Source organism: Epinephelus moara, chromosome 23 (genome assembly GCF_006386435.1).
Source record: "Epinephelus moara isolate mb chromosome 23, YSFRI_EMoa_1.0, whole genome shotgun sequence".
Taxonomy (NCBI): domain Eukaryota; kingdom Metazoa; phylum Chordata; class Actinopteri; order Perciformes; family Serranidae; genus Epinephelus; species Epinephelus moara.
Window position 1 is genome coordinate 30712833 of NC_065528.1, and position 17615 is coordinate 30730447.

Consider the following 17615-nt stretch of genomic DNA (forward strand, 5'->3'; position numbering starts at 1 on the left):
CACAGCGTGCTGAATGATTTAATTTGCTTGAACAAAACTATTTTTAGTCACGAATGTGTTGTGTGTACTAGCAAGTTGCTAGCAGCAGCACGTCTCCCTCGCTCAAGGGGATGTTTGTGATTGGCTGGCTTTGCTGTCGATCCAAGGCAAGCAGGAAATGAGGTTTGTGATTGGCTGGCCTTAGCTGTACATTTAGGGCAAGCTGGGGAAACTCATGGGGAAATTATATCGTCAATATCGTTGCCTTTTGGGATATTAATATCTTGCATGTTCATATCTCGGTATAGATACGATAACGATATATCGTTCAGCCCTAACTCAAGGACACCTGACAAGACGCAGCTAAAAAAAAACAAGCAGCAATGTATATATGAATCATAAAATCTAACAATTCCATAATATACAATAATAGGTCAATAGAATGACGAGACGAAATCACTAATTACAAATATTAGGTAGCTTGAAAAGATGCGTTCTCAGACAGGATTTGAAAGTGGAAAGGGAGTCAATACTGCAAATGTCATGGGGGAGAGAGTTCTAGAGGTACCTGGAGAAACCCCACGGTAGTCAAACAGGCAGATGGTGATGTGAGTTGGATTGCAGAACAGGATCTAATGCCGAGTTCACACTACACGACATCAGCCTGATTATAGCCGGACGCAGCATCGCACGGTGCCGGCTCAGATCGTGAACGACAATGAGTGTCGTACGCGATAATCCATCGTTTCATCTCGTGTTGTGTGTCATAGTAGACGACAGCCGACACTATGTCTGGGACGCCTCACGACATCCCGACAGAAAGTCTGGCATGTTTCGCTCACGACTTCTCCCGTCACAGCCGTCACTTTGACCAATAGGAACACAGAGTTAGCTGCTGCCGTCGACAACTGTGCGACAACAACACCCCAGGGTTTTTGATATTTCCTGTACGGATGTTACCACACAGAGTAAAAAGGGAATGTACTGCCATTAGCATCAAGCTAGCAAACAATGTTACTTCTTCATAATGGAGGATATAAAGTAAGAAAATTAAAAAGCTTCATTTGAAACAGAATATGTTATTAATCCCTCCATGTTTTTATATTTTTACTTTTTATCCGCCCCTGTTTGCCTTGATAAAGTTAATGCATCGTGCTTTCAGTTCAAACTCAACACTTCCTGTACCTGTTTCAAATTAAAAGCCCCTTATAACCTCGGCTGAGAGAATCCCTTCATTTTCTAAACAGGCTTTTATTGTGAAACATTTGCGGGAACTTGTTGTGGAGGATACAGTAGCGAGAATGTTTGCACGCGGTGCTTCAAATGTAGCTCCTGCCATCTGGTGGCACTTCTACGTAACTACAATAACATTTAGGCTGGAACATGTGGAAGTGGACCATCGTGTAGTGTGTCATGTCTGTCGGCCAAGTCACGGCACGATTTTATGACTCCACAATCACCTAATCTGACAAAGTGACTGTTGGAATAGACAGAAATGTCGTGTAGTGTGAACCAGGCATGAGAGTACAGCAGGGTGTGTAGATATGACAGAGTTCAGACAGGTAGGAAGGGGCTTAAAGGTGAGGCGCATGTGATCAATGGAGGGAGTTCTGGTGATGATATGGGCGGCTGAATTCTGGACCATCTGGAGTTTATGAAGATATCTGAGAGGAAGACCAAAGAGGACAGATTTGGAATAATCAATACTAGATGTAACCAAAGAATGAACGAGGATAGCAACGTTAGGAAATATTGTATATTTGGGTTTAAATAAAATAGCTCCAAACTTAAAAAATGTTCATAGACTTAAGTCCAGTTCAGACCAAAGATTCGCAACGAGACGAGTTGAAACAGGCGACTACTTGTGCAATGCATCGTTCTGCAACGTTGTAAAAACCTGTTGGTTCACACCAATGCAACTAGATGAGACGGTGTATCATCTCTATGCAACAACTCTCTGTACTTCTCACATGCCTCTATGGTGAACGAAGAATCCAAAAACAGTGAACATTCTTAATGAATCTAAGTCAGCAGGGTCTGCGTTTAACAACAGCAAAACCATATCAAAACATCCGTCTACAAACTATAACACAACTCGTGCAGTATAATCCAAGTCTCATTTATCCAGTCCTGTGCTCAGTACTGCTGAAACACATGCATTTTCGCTAAAACATTACCATATAGAACACACTGGCCTATGAGAAGTGCCCCTGAGCGTGCCTGAGCACCAAGGGGTAACGTCTGGGGCTGAAAAAGCCATCACAGCTCCTCAACGGCTCCACCCTCTCATCCAAAATTAGTCAACCCTGGCTTCTAGATATCAAGATGGCGACGGTCTTAAACATCCAGTCATGTGACATGCCACACCTGTAGCCCATATTCATAACTGGCATCAGTTAATAACGCCACTGGATGGCATCAGTTCGAAACACCACCAGACAATGGATGGGTCTAAATTGACACAGCGTCCCGTCAACAACAGACGCACCCAAGAACCCTAGCACATAATATGTAGATGTGAAAGCCCACTGACCAAGCGTCGATATGTGACAAGGTTGGAGTTAGAATGTGTTGCATTTACTTCAATTCATGAATAATGTTCGCCCTTTTTTGGATTCTTCGTTCACCATGCAAGAAACGTGAAGTTTTCTTCACAAATTTAGCGTAACATGCGGAGAGTTGCTGATTTACAAAGAGTTATTTTGCACTTAAAATATTCCTTTGAGCAAAACAAATCATACAAAAACTGTTAGAATAAGAAAAATGTCTTGTAATAAAGCTCAAAATACCTGTTTTTGGTAACACTTTACTTGAAGGTGTCTACATAAGGGTGACATGACATTGTCATAACTATGACATGACACTGTCGTGAACTTGTCATAAACATTACGTACGTCATAAACGTTTATGACTGCTGTCATTAAGTGTCATTTGTTTTTTGTAATGACAAGTTGACATTGTTTGGGTTGTCTTGATTATGACAACTTGACATTAACCAAAGTGATATTATCATAAGTTGTCTTTGTCATTAAATTTGTTTGGGATGTCCTTATAGTGACAACTTGACATTAACATAAAGACATCTTCTGGTAATGTCATCCTGGTTAATGTCAAGTTGTCATTATAAGGACATCCCAACCAAATTTAATGTCAACTTGTCATGACAAAGACAACTTCTGGTAATGTCACTTTGATTAATGTCAACTTGTCATTACAAAAACCGAATGACTAATGACAGCCGTCATAACTATGACATGACACTGTCATGAACTTGTCATAAACGTTAATGACATGTCATAAACGTTTATGACTGCTCTCATTAAGTGTCATTCGTTTTTGTGACAAGTTGACATTGTTTGGGTTGTCTTGATTATGACAACTTGACATTAACATAAAGACATCTTCTGGTAATGTCATCCTGGTTAATGTCAAGTTGTCATTATAAGGACATCCCAACCAAATTTAATGTCAACTTGTCATGACAAAGACAACTTCTGGTAATGTCACTTTGATTAATGTCAACTTGTCATTACAAAAACCAAATGACACTTAATGACAGCCGTCATAATTATGACATGACACTGTTGTGAACTTGTCATAAACATTATGTACATGTCATAAACCTTTATGACTGCTGTCATCAAGTGTCATTCGTTTTTGTAATGACAAGTTGACATTGTTTGGGTTGTCTTTGTCATGACAACTTGACATTAAATTTGTTTGGGATGTCCTTATAATGGCAACTTGACATTAACATAAAGACATCTTCTGGTAATGTCATCCTGGTTAATGTCAAGTTGTCATTATAGGGACATCCCAAACAAATTTAATGTCAACTTGTCATGACAAAGACAACTTCTGGTAATGTCACTTTGATTAATGTCAACTTGTCATTACAAAAACTGAATGACACTTAATGACAGCCGTCATAAACGTTTATGACATGTACATAATGTTCATGACAGGTTCATGACCGTGTTATGTCATAGTTATGACAGTGTCATGTCACTCTTATGTAGATACCTTAAAGTGAGGTGTTACCCTGTTGTTCTTAGTTCATGAAAAAGTGACATTTCAGAAATCGATGGTTTCACAGGACAGGGACAAAACAAACAGTATTTGAGAGTGAGGCCCACTTTCTGTGAATGTTCCACTATATTTACTAATTGTGTTAAATTCTTCTGACTTTTGTGGGATTAAACAAAGAAGTTATGTGTCAGGGGACAGCCTCGAACCCCTGGGAGTCCACTGATCCCCAATTTGAGAAACCCTGCAGTGGAGGCTCGGCTGCACAGCATCTAAGTCCCTCATCGGTTGATTTGTTTGATTGGGGGATTTGTTAGGTTTCTAAAGTCGGGTTCAGAAGCCTCATTCTCTCTCAGTCTCTGCAGTCCTGTGCCTTTTCAGAGCCTCGCGCTTAGGACTCTTCTCAGAGAAAGTCTCGGCACTCACCCTTGACTCATTGCTCTTCAGTTTCCAAATTAACAACCCCAAACTCTCCCTCTTTAAAATACACATGTGTAAAGTCTGGAGATTTGACTCTCAATTTGTTTGATCAAAGAGCCATTAACACCTGTCAGGCAGACATCCCACCTTTACTGGATATTGATTTATTTTAGTGAACAAAAAAGTGTTTTGTGAATTGGGCTCCCAGATTTTTCTGCTCTTTCAATCCTCTTTTTCACTCTTTTGAAACGCTCTATTCTAGAGGAGAGGGGGGGGGAGAAAAAATCGCACACACAATAGAAACAAGATGTTAATTTGCTGTTAATTCAAGTCTTTGAAGGATGAGTTTTTGACAGCATCAGTATTCCACTTTTGTTTTGGAATCTAATTAGTCGGCTAGATTAGAGCTTTCATGCTCAACTTGTCTGGAAGAATCATGGCGGAATACAAACAGTGTTTGCTTAGAGGAGAGATCAAACTATATTAGCAGCTCATTTACTCATCGAGCGCTGAGGCAAAAACCACACTGCTAAACCGCTCATTACGAGTTTAGCTTCTCGCTGTTGCATTGTATTGACATGTATTAAGCTTCCTGGATCTGTGCAGCTCACTTTGTTTCTCCCTCTTCTTCTTTTTTCCTGTCTCTCCTCTCCTCTCTCTGTCTGTCTTTCTTTTCTCCCCATCAGTTGCTTCAGCAGGCAACCTCCTCCGGTAACCTCGGAGCCTTCAGCGGGATCCAGCAGATGGCCGGTGAGTCGAAAATCACTTGATAAACTCTCCCGTAACCACGATCCACGACGGCAGCCGACTCTTTGTTGCGCCTCTTTTTTGTTTCACAGACTTCTAAAAGAGGACCAAAGAGCATAACAGATGAACTCGCGTGGTGGAGTAAAGAGAGATCTTTGCCCTGAAGATTTATTAACTGTTGCTAAGAATTGTCTTGATCTTTTAATGAGGCCAGACAAGAGTTGTGCCCTGGGCGTGTAACAGTAGCACCGAGGCTTTGCCGGGGATGGATGAATCGCAGAAAAAAGGGGGGGAAGGGGAAGAGGAAGAGAAAAGGGAGGGGGGAAATGGTTAAAAGTGGGCTCGTTTGGTGGAGATCTTGCACTGCAGGCTGGCGCCATCTACTGCTCTCTTCCTGTGGAGGGTCTCTTCTTTCTCTCTGTCATCTGCACTCCCATATTCCCTTTCAAGAGTATCTGCAGGTGCAAATTTAAGCCTGTTATAGCCATTTTAATGCAACAAGAATTGAGTTTGAAGCCGATTTAAAGAGGGGAAATGAGGAAATAAAGCTAATAAAATCAGCCTATTTTGCAACGGATGTAGCTGCTGAAAGTTTCCAAACTCTAAAAGGGTTGAATAAGAAAAAAGACAAAAAGAAATAGGAAATAAAGTGGTGAGGGACAGTCCAATTCTCTTAAGTGAAGCTGATGCAATAAAAAATGCATATTGTATTAACCCAGTTCTGTATTAATCTGAGCCGTGAGCGTGCCAAGAAGCCTCCTATTAAATGTTGAAGGAGATAAAATCTCTGTCTTTGAGAAATATAATTTTTTAGGGCTTTAAATTTAGGTTATTTAAGACTTTCGGGGACCCGTGGATACTCGCTCCCATCATCTCTGACTTCTCTTTCCATTAAACTCTCCTCTCCTCCCTTTCTATTTATTTTAAGCCTCTTTTTTTTCTTGCAGAGACTCTTGCACCTCCCACCCTCTTCACTCACAGTTTCTTCATCTCACCTTTTCCGCCTCCCTGCAGCCTTCGCACTCTGTCTGTTCTGCCCTCCTTCTCTTCTTCTTCTTCCTCTACCCTTCTGTGAGTTTCTTAGGAAGGTGTCAGCTCTTAATTGTACGCTGTTTAGTCAGTTGACGCGGGGAAAACAGGATAAGGAAATTGCCAAGACACAATAACACTATCTGAGTGTGATGGGAGGTTTTTTTTTAAAGTGGCGAGCGCCCGTGTTGCATCCTCCAGTTTTTCTGTCGTGTTCCCTGGAGTTACAATGCCTCGCAATTTCCCTGTGGCTGATTTAAATTTTTGCTCACTCTGCTGTCGAGCTCAAACACACATTTCCTTACAAACACACACACTCGCGCGGATAAATAGGCTCTGGGATTTGGAAGCGAGGGCGAGTAACGGTGTCTGAATCTGGAGATCTGTTGGTCCTCCATCTGCGCGCGAGGGAGAGAGACGGAGAGAGGGAGTGAGCATTAGTGATTGGCAGGAGATGTGACACAGCTGAATGACATCTGGTCCCAGTCTTTAACACGAGGAGCTGCAGAGCTGAGAGGCTTCAATTACACCAATGAGCATTCAATTAGACGCAGCCAACGCCAGCCTGGTGCAGCCCAGCGCTGCCATACAGGCTGCATGGAGCGCACACATACACACATGCATCCTCGCACACATATGTGCTCACAGTCGCTCACACACTCGCGTACCATCTGCACAGCCCGGATACTCCGACTCTGATGTGGGAAGTAGATTGTATTTGTCTCATACTGTCTCTCTTTCTTTGCCTTCTCTGTGCGTACGGCTTCATCTCGACTTTATTCCCCTCTAACCCAGTTATTTTTACATCCCGCCCGCTCCCTGTGTGCGTACGACTGTCTTCAAAATGTACGTTCAATGAGGGAGATAACCTCTGACAAATGCACAGAAGAATAAGGGAGGAGAAGCTTTGAGAAGACGAGAAAAAAGAGAGGTGGCAGAGAGAGAAGTAGAGCCGCCGTGGAGTCGTCTTTGTCATCAGGCAACGACCGACAAGAAAGAGAGGTGAGGAGAAGATAGAGGAGGAAGGAGAGGAAAAGAAAAAAGGGAAAAGAGGAAGGAAACTGCAAGTAAGAAATTGGAGATTGGACAGGAGGAAAAGAAATGAAAGGTGAAAAGAGAAGTAAAGGAGAAGGAGGGAAGGCAGGACTGGGAAAAGAAAGAGGGGCAGTGAAAATATTGGAAACTGGAATAGAGGAAAACAAAAATACAGGGAGGCAAAGGAAAGGAAAGACAATAAAGAGAAGGAAATGAAAGAGAATTAGACGTGTATAAAAGAAGGGAGGAAATGGAATAAATAAAAAAAATAGTGAAGCAAATGAAAATAAAAGCAGAAAATGAAAAGGATGAAGCAAATGGAAACAGAATAGGAAACAGGAAGGAAATCAGAATAGAAAGCCAGGAAGTGAAAATCGGGAAAGGGAAATGAAAAGACAGTGTCGGAAAAGGAAAAGAAGGCAGAAGAGGAAAAAGGCCCAAAAGCAAAGGAGAGGAAATTGAAGATAAAACAGGAAAGGAAGAAGAGAAAATTAAATGGAGGAAATTAAAAATGGGAAAAGAAAAATTAAAGAAAGGTAAAATAAACAGGAAAGAGGACAATGGAAATAAAGGAAGGAAGGGAATGAAAGGACAATAAATGGAAAGCAGTAGAAAAGGACAGGAAGAGGAAAATGGATAAGAAGAAAGAAGATTGAAAAGACAGGACTGGAAAGGAAGGGGAAGAGGAAATGGCAAAGGAGAGGGGAAAGGAAGGAAAGAAATTGGGAACTGAAAGGGCAGACAGGATTGGGAGAGGAAAAGAAATAGAGAAAGAGGATGGACAGGCACTCAAAATAAGGAAAATTGGAGTGAAGGAAAAACAGATCAAAAATGCAAAGAGGCAAACGAGAGGAAACTGTATAATGAGAAGGAAATAAGGAGGAATTAAGCACGAAAGATGTGTATAAAGGAAGGGAGGGAACAGAATTAAGACAAAATAGTGAAGGAAATGAAAATAAAAACAGAAAAAGAACGGAAAGGAAACAAATGGGAAAAGGGAAGGAAGTAGGTGATAGGAAGGGGGGAAGTGAAAGGGAAGGGGAAGGAGGAAGATGAAAAGGGCCCCAAAGCAAAGGAGAGGATGGGGGAAAAAAACAGAAAAGGAAGAGGAGGAAAGAACAGGAAACAAATATATGGAGGAGATAAAAAGGGGAAAAGGCAAAATTAAAAAGCGGAAAAAGAAACAGAAAAGAAGAGAATGGAACTGAAGGAAGGAAATAAAAGGACAAAAGAAAGGTAAGGACGTAGAAAAGGACAGGAAAGGGCACAGGAAGAGGAAAATGGCAGGAACATAGATGAGAAGAAAGACAATATAAAGGCAAGACTGGAAAGGAAGGGAACGAGGAAATGGGGAAAAGGAGACAGGAGAAGAAGGGAAGAAATTGGAAACAGGAAGGACTGACAGGATTTGAAAAGAAGGGGGTAAGGAAAGGAGAGGATGAGAAATAGAAAAGGAGGAGGAAAGATATGGGAAATTGGAATGAAAGAAAAACAGATCAAAAATGCAAAGAGGCAAAGGAGAGGACATGGAATAAAGAGAAAGAAATAAGGAATCAGGCAGGAAAGATGTGTGTAGAGGACGGGGGGACGGACAAATTAAACAAACGGAAAAGAAACAACAAAAGACAAGAGAAAAGACAGTGAAGGAAATGAAGGTCAAAGGAAAGTGGAAGAGAAGGGCAGGTAAGGACACAGGAAGAGGAAGAGGGGCAGGAAGGTAAGAGAAAGTAGTAAGGAAGTAAGGAAAGGGGAAATGGAATAAGGGAAACGAAAAGGGAAGGAAAGAAAGGAGAGGAAAAGGAATAGAAAAAAATGAGGTAGTTAGAAAATGGGGAAATTGGAGTGAAGGAAAACATCAAAAATTAAAGGAGACAAAGGAAAGGAAATAAGGAGGAATCAGGCATGGAAGTTGTATACAAAGGAAGGGAGGAAAGGAAATGGAAAGGTAGAGGAAGGACAATGAAAGGTAGGACAGGTAAGGTAAGGAAAGAGGACATGGAATAAGAGAAGGGGCAGGCAGGGTGGTGGAAGAAACAAGGAAAGATAAAGGAAAAAGACAAAAAGAAAGGAAAGGAAAGGGGGGAAGGGAGAGGAGAGTAAAGGGAAGACAGGAAATTACAGTAGAGGAAAGGAAAGGACAAGACAGGACAAGAGAGGAAAGAAAAAGGAAAGGAAAGAGGGGGACAGAACAAGACCGGAAAGGAAGGGAAAGGGCAGGAGAGGACGGGACAGGAAAGGAAAGGACAGGTCAGGAAGGGAAAGGAAAGGGAATGACAGGAGAAGAAAGGAAAGGACGGGAAAGGAAAAGGAAGGACAGGAAATGACGGGACAGGAAAGGAAAGGAAATTACAGGAAAGGAAAGGAAAGGAAAGGACAAGTCAGGAAAGGAAAGGACAGGTCAGGAAAGGAAAGGACAAGACAGGAAAGGACAGGTCAGGAAAGGAAAGGAAAGGCCAAGACAGGAAAGGACAGGTCAGGAAAGGAAAGGACAAGTCAGGAAAGGAAAGGACAGGTCAGGAAAGGAAAGGACAAGACAGGAAAGGACAGGTCAGGAAAGGACAGGTCAGGAAAGGAAAGGGAATGACAGGAGAAGAAAGGAAAGGACAGGAAAGGAAAAGGAAGGACAGGAAATGACGAGACAGGAAAGGAAAGGAAAGGAAATTACAGGAAAGGAAAGGAAAAGAAAGGACAAGAGGAAATGACAGGAGAGGAAACAGAGCGGCCCTAGGATGCTACAGTGACTGTTTGTTGACAGTATAAACACAGTGAAGAGGTGTTTCCCCTGAATCTCTGTGGTCAAACCGGTGCTATCGGCCTCTTTCCAAACCCAGCGAGGGGGAAAAGGCCAGTGAAATAAAAACAGTCTTTTATACTCTAATAAAGAGCCATGAAGAAGAGCTCTTAGAAACAGCCTTCTCCTCTCTGTAGGGCCGAGGATGCGTCTGCATGAGCCAGGCGCACTGAGTCGGCCTCTCGTCTCGCTCCTGCTGTGCATTTTAAAGAAAACAAACCAGTCTGAATTAGGTAGGTTAGGTTAGGTTAGGTTTCGAGCGTGCGTCGAACAGAGTGTGAGAGAAACAACTGCGATCTGTGCGTGGAAATAGAAATCCATTTTAGCTTTTGATGTATCGCAGAAAATTGGGGAAAATCGCTCTGAAAACCAGATTGGCTTTGGCGCTGACGCGCTCGTAAGTCAGCACGGACGAGTAAGAAAAAAAAACATCGCACACACACGTACTCATCACGACAACCTCGGAGAAACAACAGAAACTGGCAGTGGCTTTTTTTTTTTTTACATGTATATTTAATGAACCAATCAGAGCTGTGGATCCCGGTGATGAATCCAGCCATCTGTTGTCATTGGCTGCGTTCAGTTTGGGTTGTCTGGGTGAAGGATATCTCTGTCTGGGTGTTACGACGTCAAACCATCCACCACGGTGTCACACAAGATGGATCTTCTTCATGGTGTCTTGTTTGTGTGTGTCTATTGGTGTGTGTGCGTGCGTGTGTTTGAGCGTGTGTGTCTGTGTGTGTGTGTGTGTGTGTGTGTGTGTGTGTATTTCCATGGTACTGTATATACACCCAGACTGTATATACGACACATACACCTCACATTGACAGTGTCCACCCTTTAACTCTAACAAGCTTCTGTTTCTGCTTTATGAGGGTTCGCCTCATCATCTTCACACACACACACACACACACACACACACACACACACACACACACATACACACAGCTGCATAAACACACACAAATTGAGGCAGTAAGGTGGAAGGTGTAGTTGTACTCACAGAAGGTGTTTTATAGCCTTTGCTTCACCATCATTTGGGTGTTGGCATTAATTATGTTTAAGTCCAGGCCTGTATGCTAACACCAGCGAGCGGATTAACGATGAGGAGAGTTCAGCCTGCAGGTGTCTTCAGCTGCTGTGTGACCGCTGCTGGATCAGGCCCTGTTTAATGTGGAGCGGAAAGCTAAAAGTGACTGTGACCAGAGCCTGACTGATATCAACAGCTTCATATGTTCCTCTTATATACACATGAAGAAACTGTAAGAGATATGGAAACATAAGAAGTGTTAAAAATAATAATAATGTGTGCATTATGCTGTGATATATAACACAGAGTATAGAGGACGAAGATAGAAAAATAACTATGCATCATACTATGATATGCTATATAACCACAGTGTAATAAAAAATAAAAATGCAGATAAAAATGGAATAAAAATTTGAGACACTGTATAATTTATTTTAAAAAAAACAACAACAAAAAAACAAATAAACAGATAAAATGGTGCAAAATGGGACCTATTTTAAAAAATAAAAATACCAAGAATCGTAATCTATAATAAAATAAAAAAAATACTGAGAATTCGAATGTATTGTAACTAAAAATGAAGAGAAATGTGATCCATTATAAAAAATAAAATTCCAAGAATTTGGAGCTATTATGAAATAAAAATGGCAAGTATTTGAATCTATTGTAAAAAAAAAAATAAAATAAAAATACTTGGAATCTGTTAAAAAAAGATGATAAAAAAATACCAAGAATTAGAATCTATGTTAAAAAATAAAAATATTGAGATATGGAATCTATTGTAAATGAAAATACAAAGAAACGTGATCCATTATAAAAAAAAATAAAAATGTCAAGAATTGGAATCTATTAGTAAAATAAAAATGCAGAGAAATTGGATATTATTACTATTACTATTTTAATATTTAAAAATCCAAGTATTGGAATCTGTTAAAAGAAATAATAATAATAATAACAAATGCCAAGAATAAGAATCTGTTAGAAAAATAAAAATGTCCAACTGCAATCTATTAAAAATTAAAATGCAGAAAAATTGGATATATTATAAATTTCGAAATTCCAAGAATTGGAATCTATTATGAATAAATAAAAATGCAAAATTATAAATTAAAAAAAAAAGATGATTAAAAAATGCCAAGAATAAGAATCTGTTAAAGAAATAAAAATACCAAGCATTGGAATCTACGTTAAAAATATTGAGAAATGGAATCTATTATAAATGAAAACACAAAGAAGTGTGTTCCATTATAAAGATAAAAATGCCAAGAATTTGAATCTATTGTAGAAAAAAAAATTTAAATTCCAAGAATGGAATCTATTATGAATAAAAATGCAAAATTTTAAATTTAAAAAAACTTGGAATCTGTTAAAAAGAAAGATGATAAAAAATGCCAAGAATAAAAATCTGTTAAAGAAATAAAAAATGACCAGGGTCGTGTTCAGAAGGCATCCAGATGGAAAATAAATAAATCAATATTAGCCTGTTAGCCTGAGATGCTAATGTTCAACTGTTACCCCCGACAGATGTTGATAAGACACCTTTTAAAATTTCTAGAATTTTAATACCTGCCTCAGAAGTCCCGTATCAGTCAGGCTCTTATCACAATCCAGTATTATGAATATGTCGATTTTGACTTTTGTCAATACGAGCACAACTTAGCTGAGCATAGAAGAAGCTCTGGTTGAGTCTCAAGTGATATAATTGGCAAAAACGCCTGAATAACCAGAGCAGGAATTTTATTTTTCTTCTTGTATTTTTCGAGGCTCCTCCGCTGAGCTTTCCTCCGACAGAAAAATATAAGTTTAACTAAATCAGTGAGATTATTTGTGCCTCCAGAGCAGCTCTGCCTCAGAGAAATGTACCAAACCTAAACACTGCAGCAGCTGCTTTTACTCATTCCAGCACATCTGGGACTTATTAGCAAAATCAGCTGCTGTAGTTTGTCTTCACACACTGCAGACTCTTCACAGAGACGCCAAAGATAGAGCAGGAAACACGAGGATTACATAAACACAGCGCAGCAGTGTACCCACACACTCCTCTGTTGTTCCTGTTCACCTGCGGACACCAGGCAGCTAACTCGTGTTCAGTCCTGTCCTCTGGTGCACTGTCCCGGTCCAGCCAGGCGACCCAGCCTCGCCTCAGCCTCGCTCCCCAGGTTTGACACCACCCTCTCTGGCTCCTCTCTCCAGGTATGAGTGCTCTGCAGTTGCAGAACCTGGCCACTTTAGCAGCGGCAGCGGCGGCGGCCCAAAACTCGGCCAGTCCCTCCACCGCAAACCCCCTGTCCACCAACGCCGCCTCCCTGGGAGCGTTGGCCAGCCCAGGTAACACCACTCAGGTCGGGGGGTCCGACGCCGGGGTGGGGGGGGCCAACGCCTGCCTACGTCCTCCGCTCTCCACCGTTACCATTACCAGTGTTGTCGCCCCATGAACCCCGGCACTCCACCGCCATCACTGAAACCATCAACCAGTCACCGTTGCCGACACATGACCATCTTCATTGTTCAGACCTCCGTCAGTGTTGTTTCTGGCACATTCCCATGGTGTGTGTACCCACCGTCTCCGCTTCTCAGACCTCCATCTTAACTGAGAAACCATGCTGTGTTGTTGATGCGCTGCGTCCTCCTGTCTTTGAACACCTCACCTCCAACAGCCACGCCATCCCATGATACACGCACTGTATATGTGTGCGCGTGTGCATGTCTGTGTGTTCTGTGCTTTCCGTCAGGTTCAGATCTGTGTGTTGTATTTGGAGTGACTTCTGTGTTTGTGCCTAACCTCACCAGCTCTGGAGACCCACGTAGGAACTTTAGGACGGTAGATGTTGTTTTGTCCTGCGCTCACGGTTTGTTTGCACCCATGGGCGGATTATGAGACAATGGGCCCCTGGGCACAGATACGCAAAAGGCCCCACAACCTCTCCTACGCAGGAGCAAGACACACACACTCTGTGGTGGCTTTGCCTCTTTGTTGTTGTCTCTTTACATCTCTTCATAGATGTTATGTTTGTGTCTCTTGGACGTAATATTGTTTCTCTTTGATGTCAATTTATATGTCTTTGATAGAATTTTGAGTGTTTTTTGTAGTTATTTTGCATCTCTTTGTAGTCTTTTTGTGTCTCTTTGTAGTCTTTTTGTGTCTTTTTTGGTTATTTTGTGTCTCTTTGTAGTCTTTTTGTGTCTCCTTGATATCATTTTGTGTCTTTATGAGGTACTTTTGTGTCTTTTTGGGTGGATTTGTGTGTCCTTGTAGTTATTTTGTGTCTCTTTGAAGTAATTTTGTGTCTTTTTTGGTTGTTTTGTGTCTCTTTGTAATCTTTTTGTGTCTCCTTGATGTCATTTTGTGTCTCTTTGATGTCATTATGTGTCTCGTTTGGTCAGTATATGTGTCTTTATAGCCATTTTGTGTCTCTTTGTAGTCTTTTCGTGTCTCTTTGATGTCATTTTGTGTCACTTGAAGTTGTTATGTGTGCCTTAGAGGTAATTTTGTGTCTTTTTTAAGTCATTTTGTGTCTCTTTGTGGTTGTTTTGCCCCTTTTTGTGGTTATTTTGGGGGGTTTTTGGTTGTTGTGTGCGTCTTTGTAGTTATTTTGTGTCTTTGCGGTTCGTTTGCCTTTTTTCGTCTTTCTTTTGAGTCTCCTTCTAGTTGATGTCTCTCCAGGAGACATTTTGCAGGTGAAGGCTGGGGAGGGGCCCCTGATAGCTTGGGCCCCTGGGCCTGTGCCCGGTCGTCCCGTTCAGTAATCCATCCATGTTTGCACCTGTGTGTGTGTGTGTGTTGGTGTTGTGTCTCTGCTCATGGCGGGGTGGGTTGGGGTGGAGGGGGGGGTTAAAAACCAGCAGGCTGATGTGTGAACTCGGCTCAGGTTAAATATGGCCACCTTCAGATCCTCTCCTTCTTTCCCCCACACTGCCTCATCCTCTCCCTCCTCCTCCTCCTCCTCTCCTTGTGTTCCTTCTCGTTGCCCTCGTCTTTTGCTGCTGCCCTCCTTTTGACAAGCTCCCTGTTTCTGCTCCATCATTCTCCCCTTTCATGTCGGCTCGGCCTCGCTCCAGCAGCCGTGGTTTTGCTGTCTCTTTTGGAGCACACTCCCAACAGAGCATGAATATGAAAAGCTACTCCCCCCCGTCACCCTCACCCCCCCCTCTCTTCTTCCTCCTTCACGTTAACGCTTGCGCCGCTTCCATCCCACTTCCTGCCTTCACCGAGCCGGTTGGCGTGAATGTCCGCTCCTGTCTCGTCTTCCTTTCCTCACTCACTCTCTCCATGCTCCCCTTTTATTCCAGCCTCTCTTTCTCCCTTTCTGACTGAATGTCAGTCCAACCTTGAATAGTACACACTCAGGTTGAGCTCCTCAGTGTGAATGAGCGGCGCTATACTGCATGTGTCAATGAAAGTGAAAAACGTCACGCCCGTTTGATAAATATAGACAGTTCTGCATGGAGACAGGCCAGCATTTATTTTTTTGTTTTGCACCATGTGCCGACATAATGCTCTTTTATCACACCATTTCTTAGCGTATTCAGCGGCACTCCTGCTTTGTTGGCATCGCTTTGATGACATCAAGGGTAAACGAATAGATTAAATCTTCCTTTGTCAGAAAACAGAGCAAGGCTGCGAGCTTTGTGCACCATACTTCCCGCCATCTCACCCACCGCCACTGACACAGCAGCTGGTGTATGGCACACATTTCACATCGGTGTGCGTCCAGGTGTATGTGTGCGTGAGTTTGTGTCCACTGTGTTGACTTGTGTGTGTTTTGGTGTCAGTGACAACGTGATGTAAAACCAACTGTGCTTGAGGAACAGTTTATTTCTTTTGTAAATGGGAAGAATTCGAAAAGATCCACAATCAGAGACGTTTCGGAAAGTTGATTAGTAAGCACAGAAAGTCTCCTCTCCTTCTGATTGTGCTCTCGCCTTTCTGTACATGTGTCTGCTTTTTTTGGAATGTCCTTGTGTTCTTTTTAATGCAATTACAGCATCACTTTAAACGCAGCAATCCACCAATCTACCTGCTTTTGTGAATATCTCCTGTTTAAAGCAAACCGCACAGCTTCTTCTTTCAAACCGTACATGTGTTTTCATCATGTAATTTTGCACATGTTTTGGTATGTAGGGTCAAGGTGCTGCAACTTGTTAAATTAATTAAAGGTGCTACTTTCAGTAGTTTTAAACATCAGCGTACCATTAAAATCAGCTGGAACCAGATCACTGCGGAGACAGTTGGTTGCCTCGAGATCACATTTCCCTTGAACTCCAGCTCTGCTCGTCAGGGAGATGTTCCTAGTATTCTCCATTCACCCTGGTTCTATTTGAATGATGAGCATATTGTAAAGTGATTTCTTAACCGGCCTCCAAGCATTCATCTTCATCATCAAAAGGCTGTAGCTCTACTGCCACTGGAAGAATAGCGCCCCATTGCAAATCCTTCCTAATAAATGGGACAAGTCTTGGAAACTAACCTCTGCCAAGGCTGCAGTTTAGTTTTGCATTGTTGCATTTGAATAATAAAATAGTTTTAATCTGCGCCTGAATTTAGCAGCCCACTCACCAGAAAAAAAGTCACTATTGTATGTTCCTGCAAACAATGAATACTTTATACTGGGGCATTATTATGTAGCAGATACATTGAAACTTTGTGTTTTGATAACACTGATGTTAAATGTTAAGCACTTGGTTTTGGTTTGGAAAAGATCACGTTGTGGATTAAAATACTTGGTTTTGGAGGAACAAAACTCGCAGAAAAAGCAGCAGTGTCATGGTTAAAAAACAGCTGCTCTTCATGCCGCGATTCTGACAGGAAATGCAGTAAAAACAGCAGCATTTCATGTCACGATACAAGTGGTAAACACGATGATGTCTCGGTTAAAAAAACTGCTTTTCATGCCACTGTCCTGGGAGGAAATGTGGGGACGTCTCTGTAAAAAAAAAATGCTTTTCCTCCAGGAAATCCCAGCAGGAAATTTAGTGATGTCTCGGTAGAAAACAACCACTTTTCATGCAGTTATCCCCGCGGGAAACACGGCAATGTCTCGGTAGAAAACAACCACTTTTCATGCAATTATCCCCGTGGGAAAGACAGCAATGTCTCGGTAGAAAACAACCACTTTTCATGCCATTATCCCCGCAGGAAACGCGGCAATGTCTCGGTTGAAAACAACCACTTTTCATGCCATTATCCCCGCGGGAAACACGGCAATGTCTCGGTTGAAAACAACCACTTTTCATGCAATTATCCCCACGGGAAACACGGCAATGTCTCGGTTGAAAACAACCACTTTTCATCCAGTTATCCCCACGGAAAACACGGCAATGTCTCGGTAGAAAACAACCACTTTTCATGCCATTATCCCCACGGGAAACACGGCAATGTCTCGGTTGAAAACAACCACTTTTCATGCCATTATCCCCGCGGGAAAAGCGGCAATGTCTCGGTTGAAAACAACCACTTTTCATGCCATTATCCCCGCGGGAAAAGCGGCAATGTCTCGGTTGAAAACAACCACTTTTCATGCCATTATCCCCACGGGAAACACGGCAATGTCTCGGTAG

General features: G+C 42.0%; 2 protein-coding genes across 38 annotated transcripts in view; one reads left to right on the forward strand and one right to left on the reverse strand.

Moving 5' to 3' along the window:
* The window catches only part of celf2 (cugbp, Elav-like family member 2), a 321704-nt gene that overhangs the window by 281072 nt on the left and 23017 nt on the right, over nucleotides 1-17615 (forward strand). For 21 of the 37 annotated variants that reach the window (XM_050036317.1, XM_050036312.1, XM_050036313.1 and 18 more), the window contains 2 exons: nucleotides 5112-5175; nucleotides 13251-13385. In XM_050036317.1, coding sequence (XP_049892274.1) covers nucleotides 5112-5175; nucleotides 13251-13385 — 199 coding nt within the window. The remainder of the gene's footprint in view (nucleotides 1-5111; nucleotides 5176-13250; nucleotides 13386-17615) is intronic. The other 16 variants (XM_050036331.1, XM_050036333.1, XM_050036328.1 and 13 more) reach the window with 1 other exon arrangement.
* Nucleotides 1-17615, reverse strand: part of abcc9 (ATP-binding cassette, sub-family C (CFTR/MRP), member 9) — a 555625-nt gene that overhangs the window by 219690 nt on the left and 318320 nt on the right. The window lies entirely within an intron of this gene.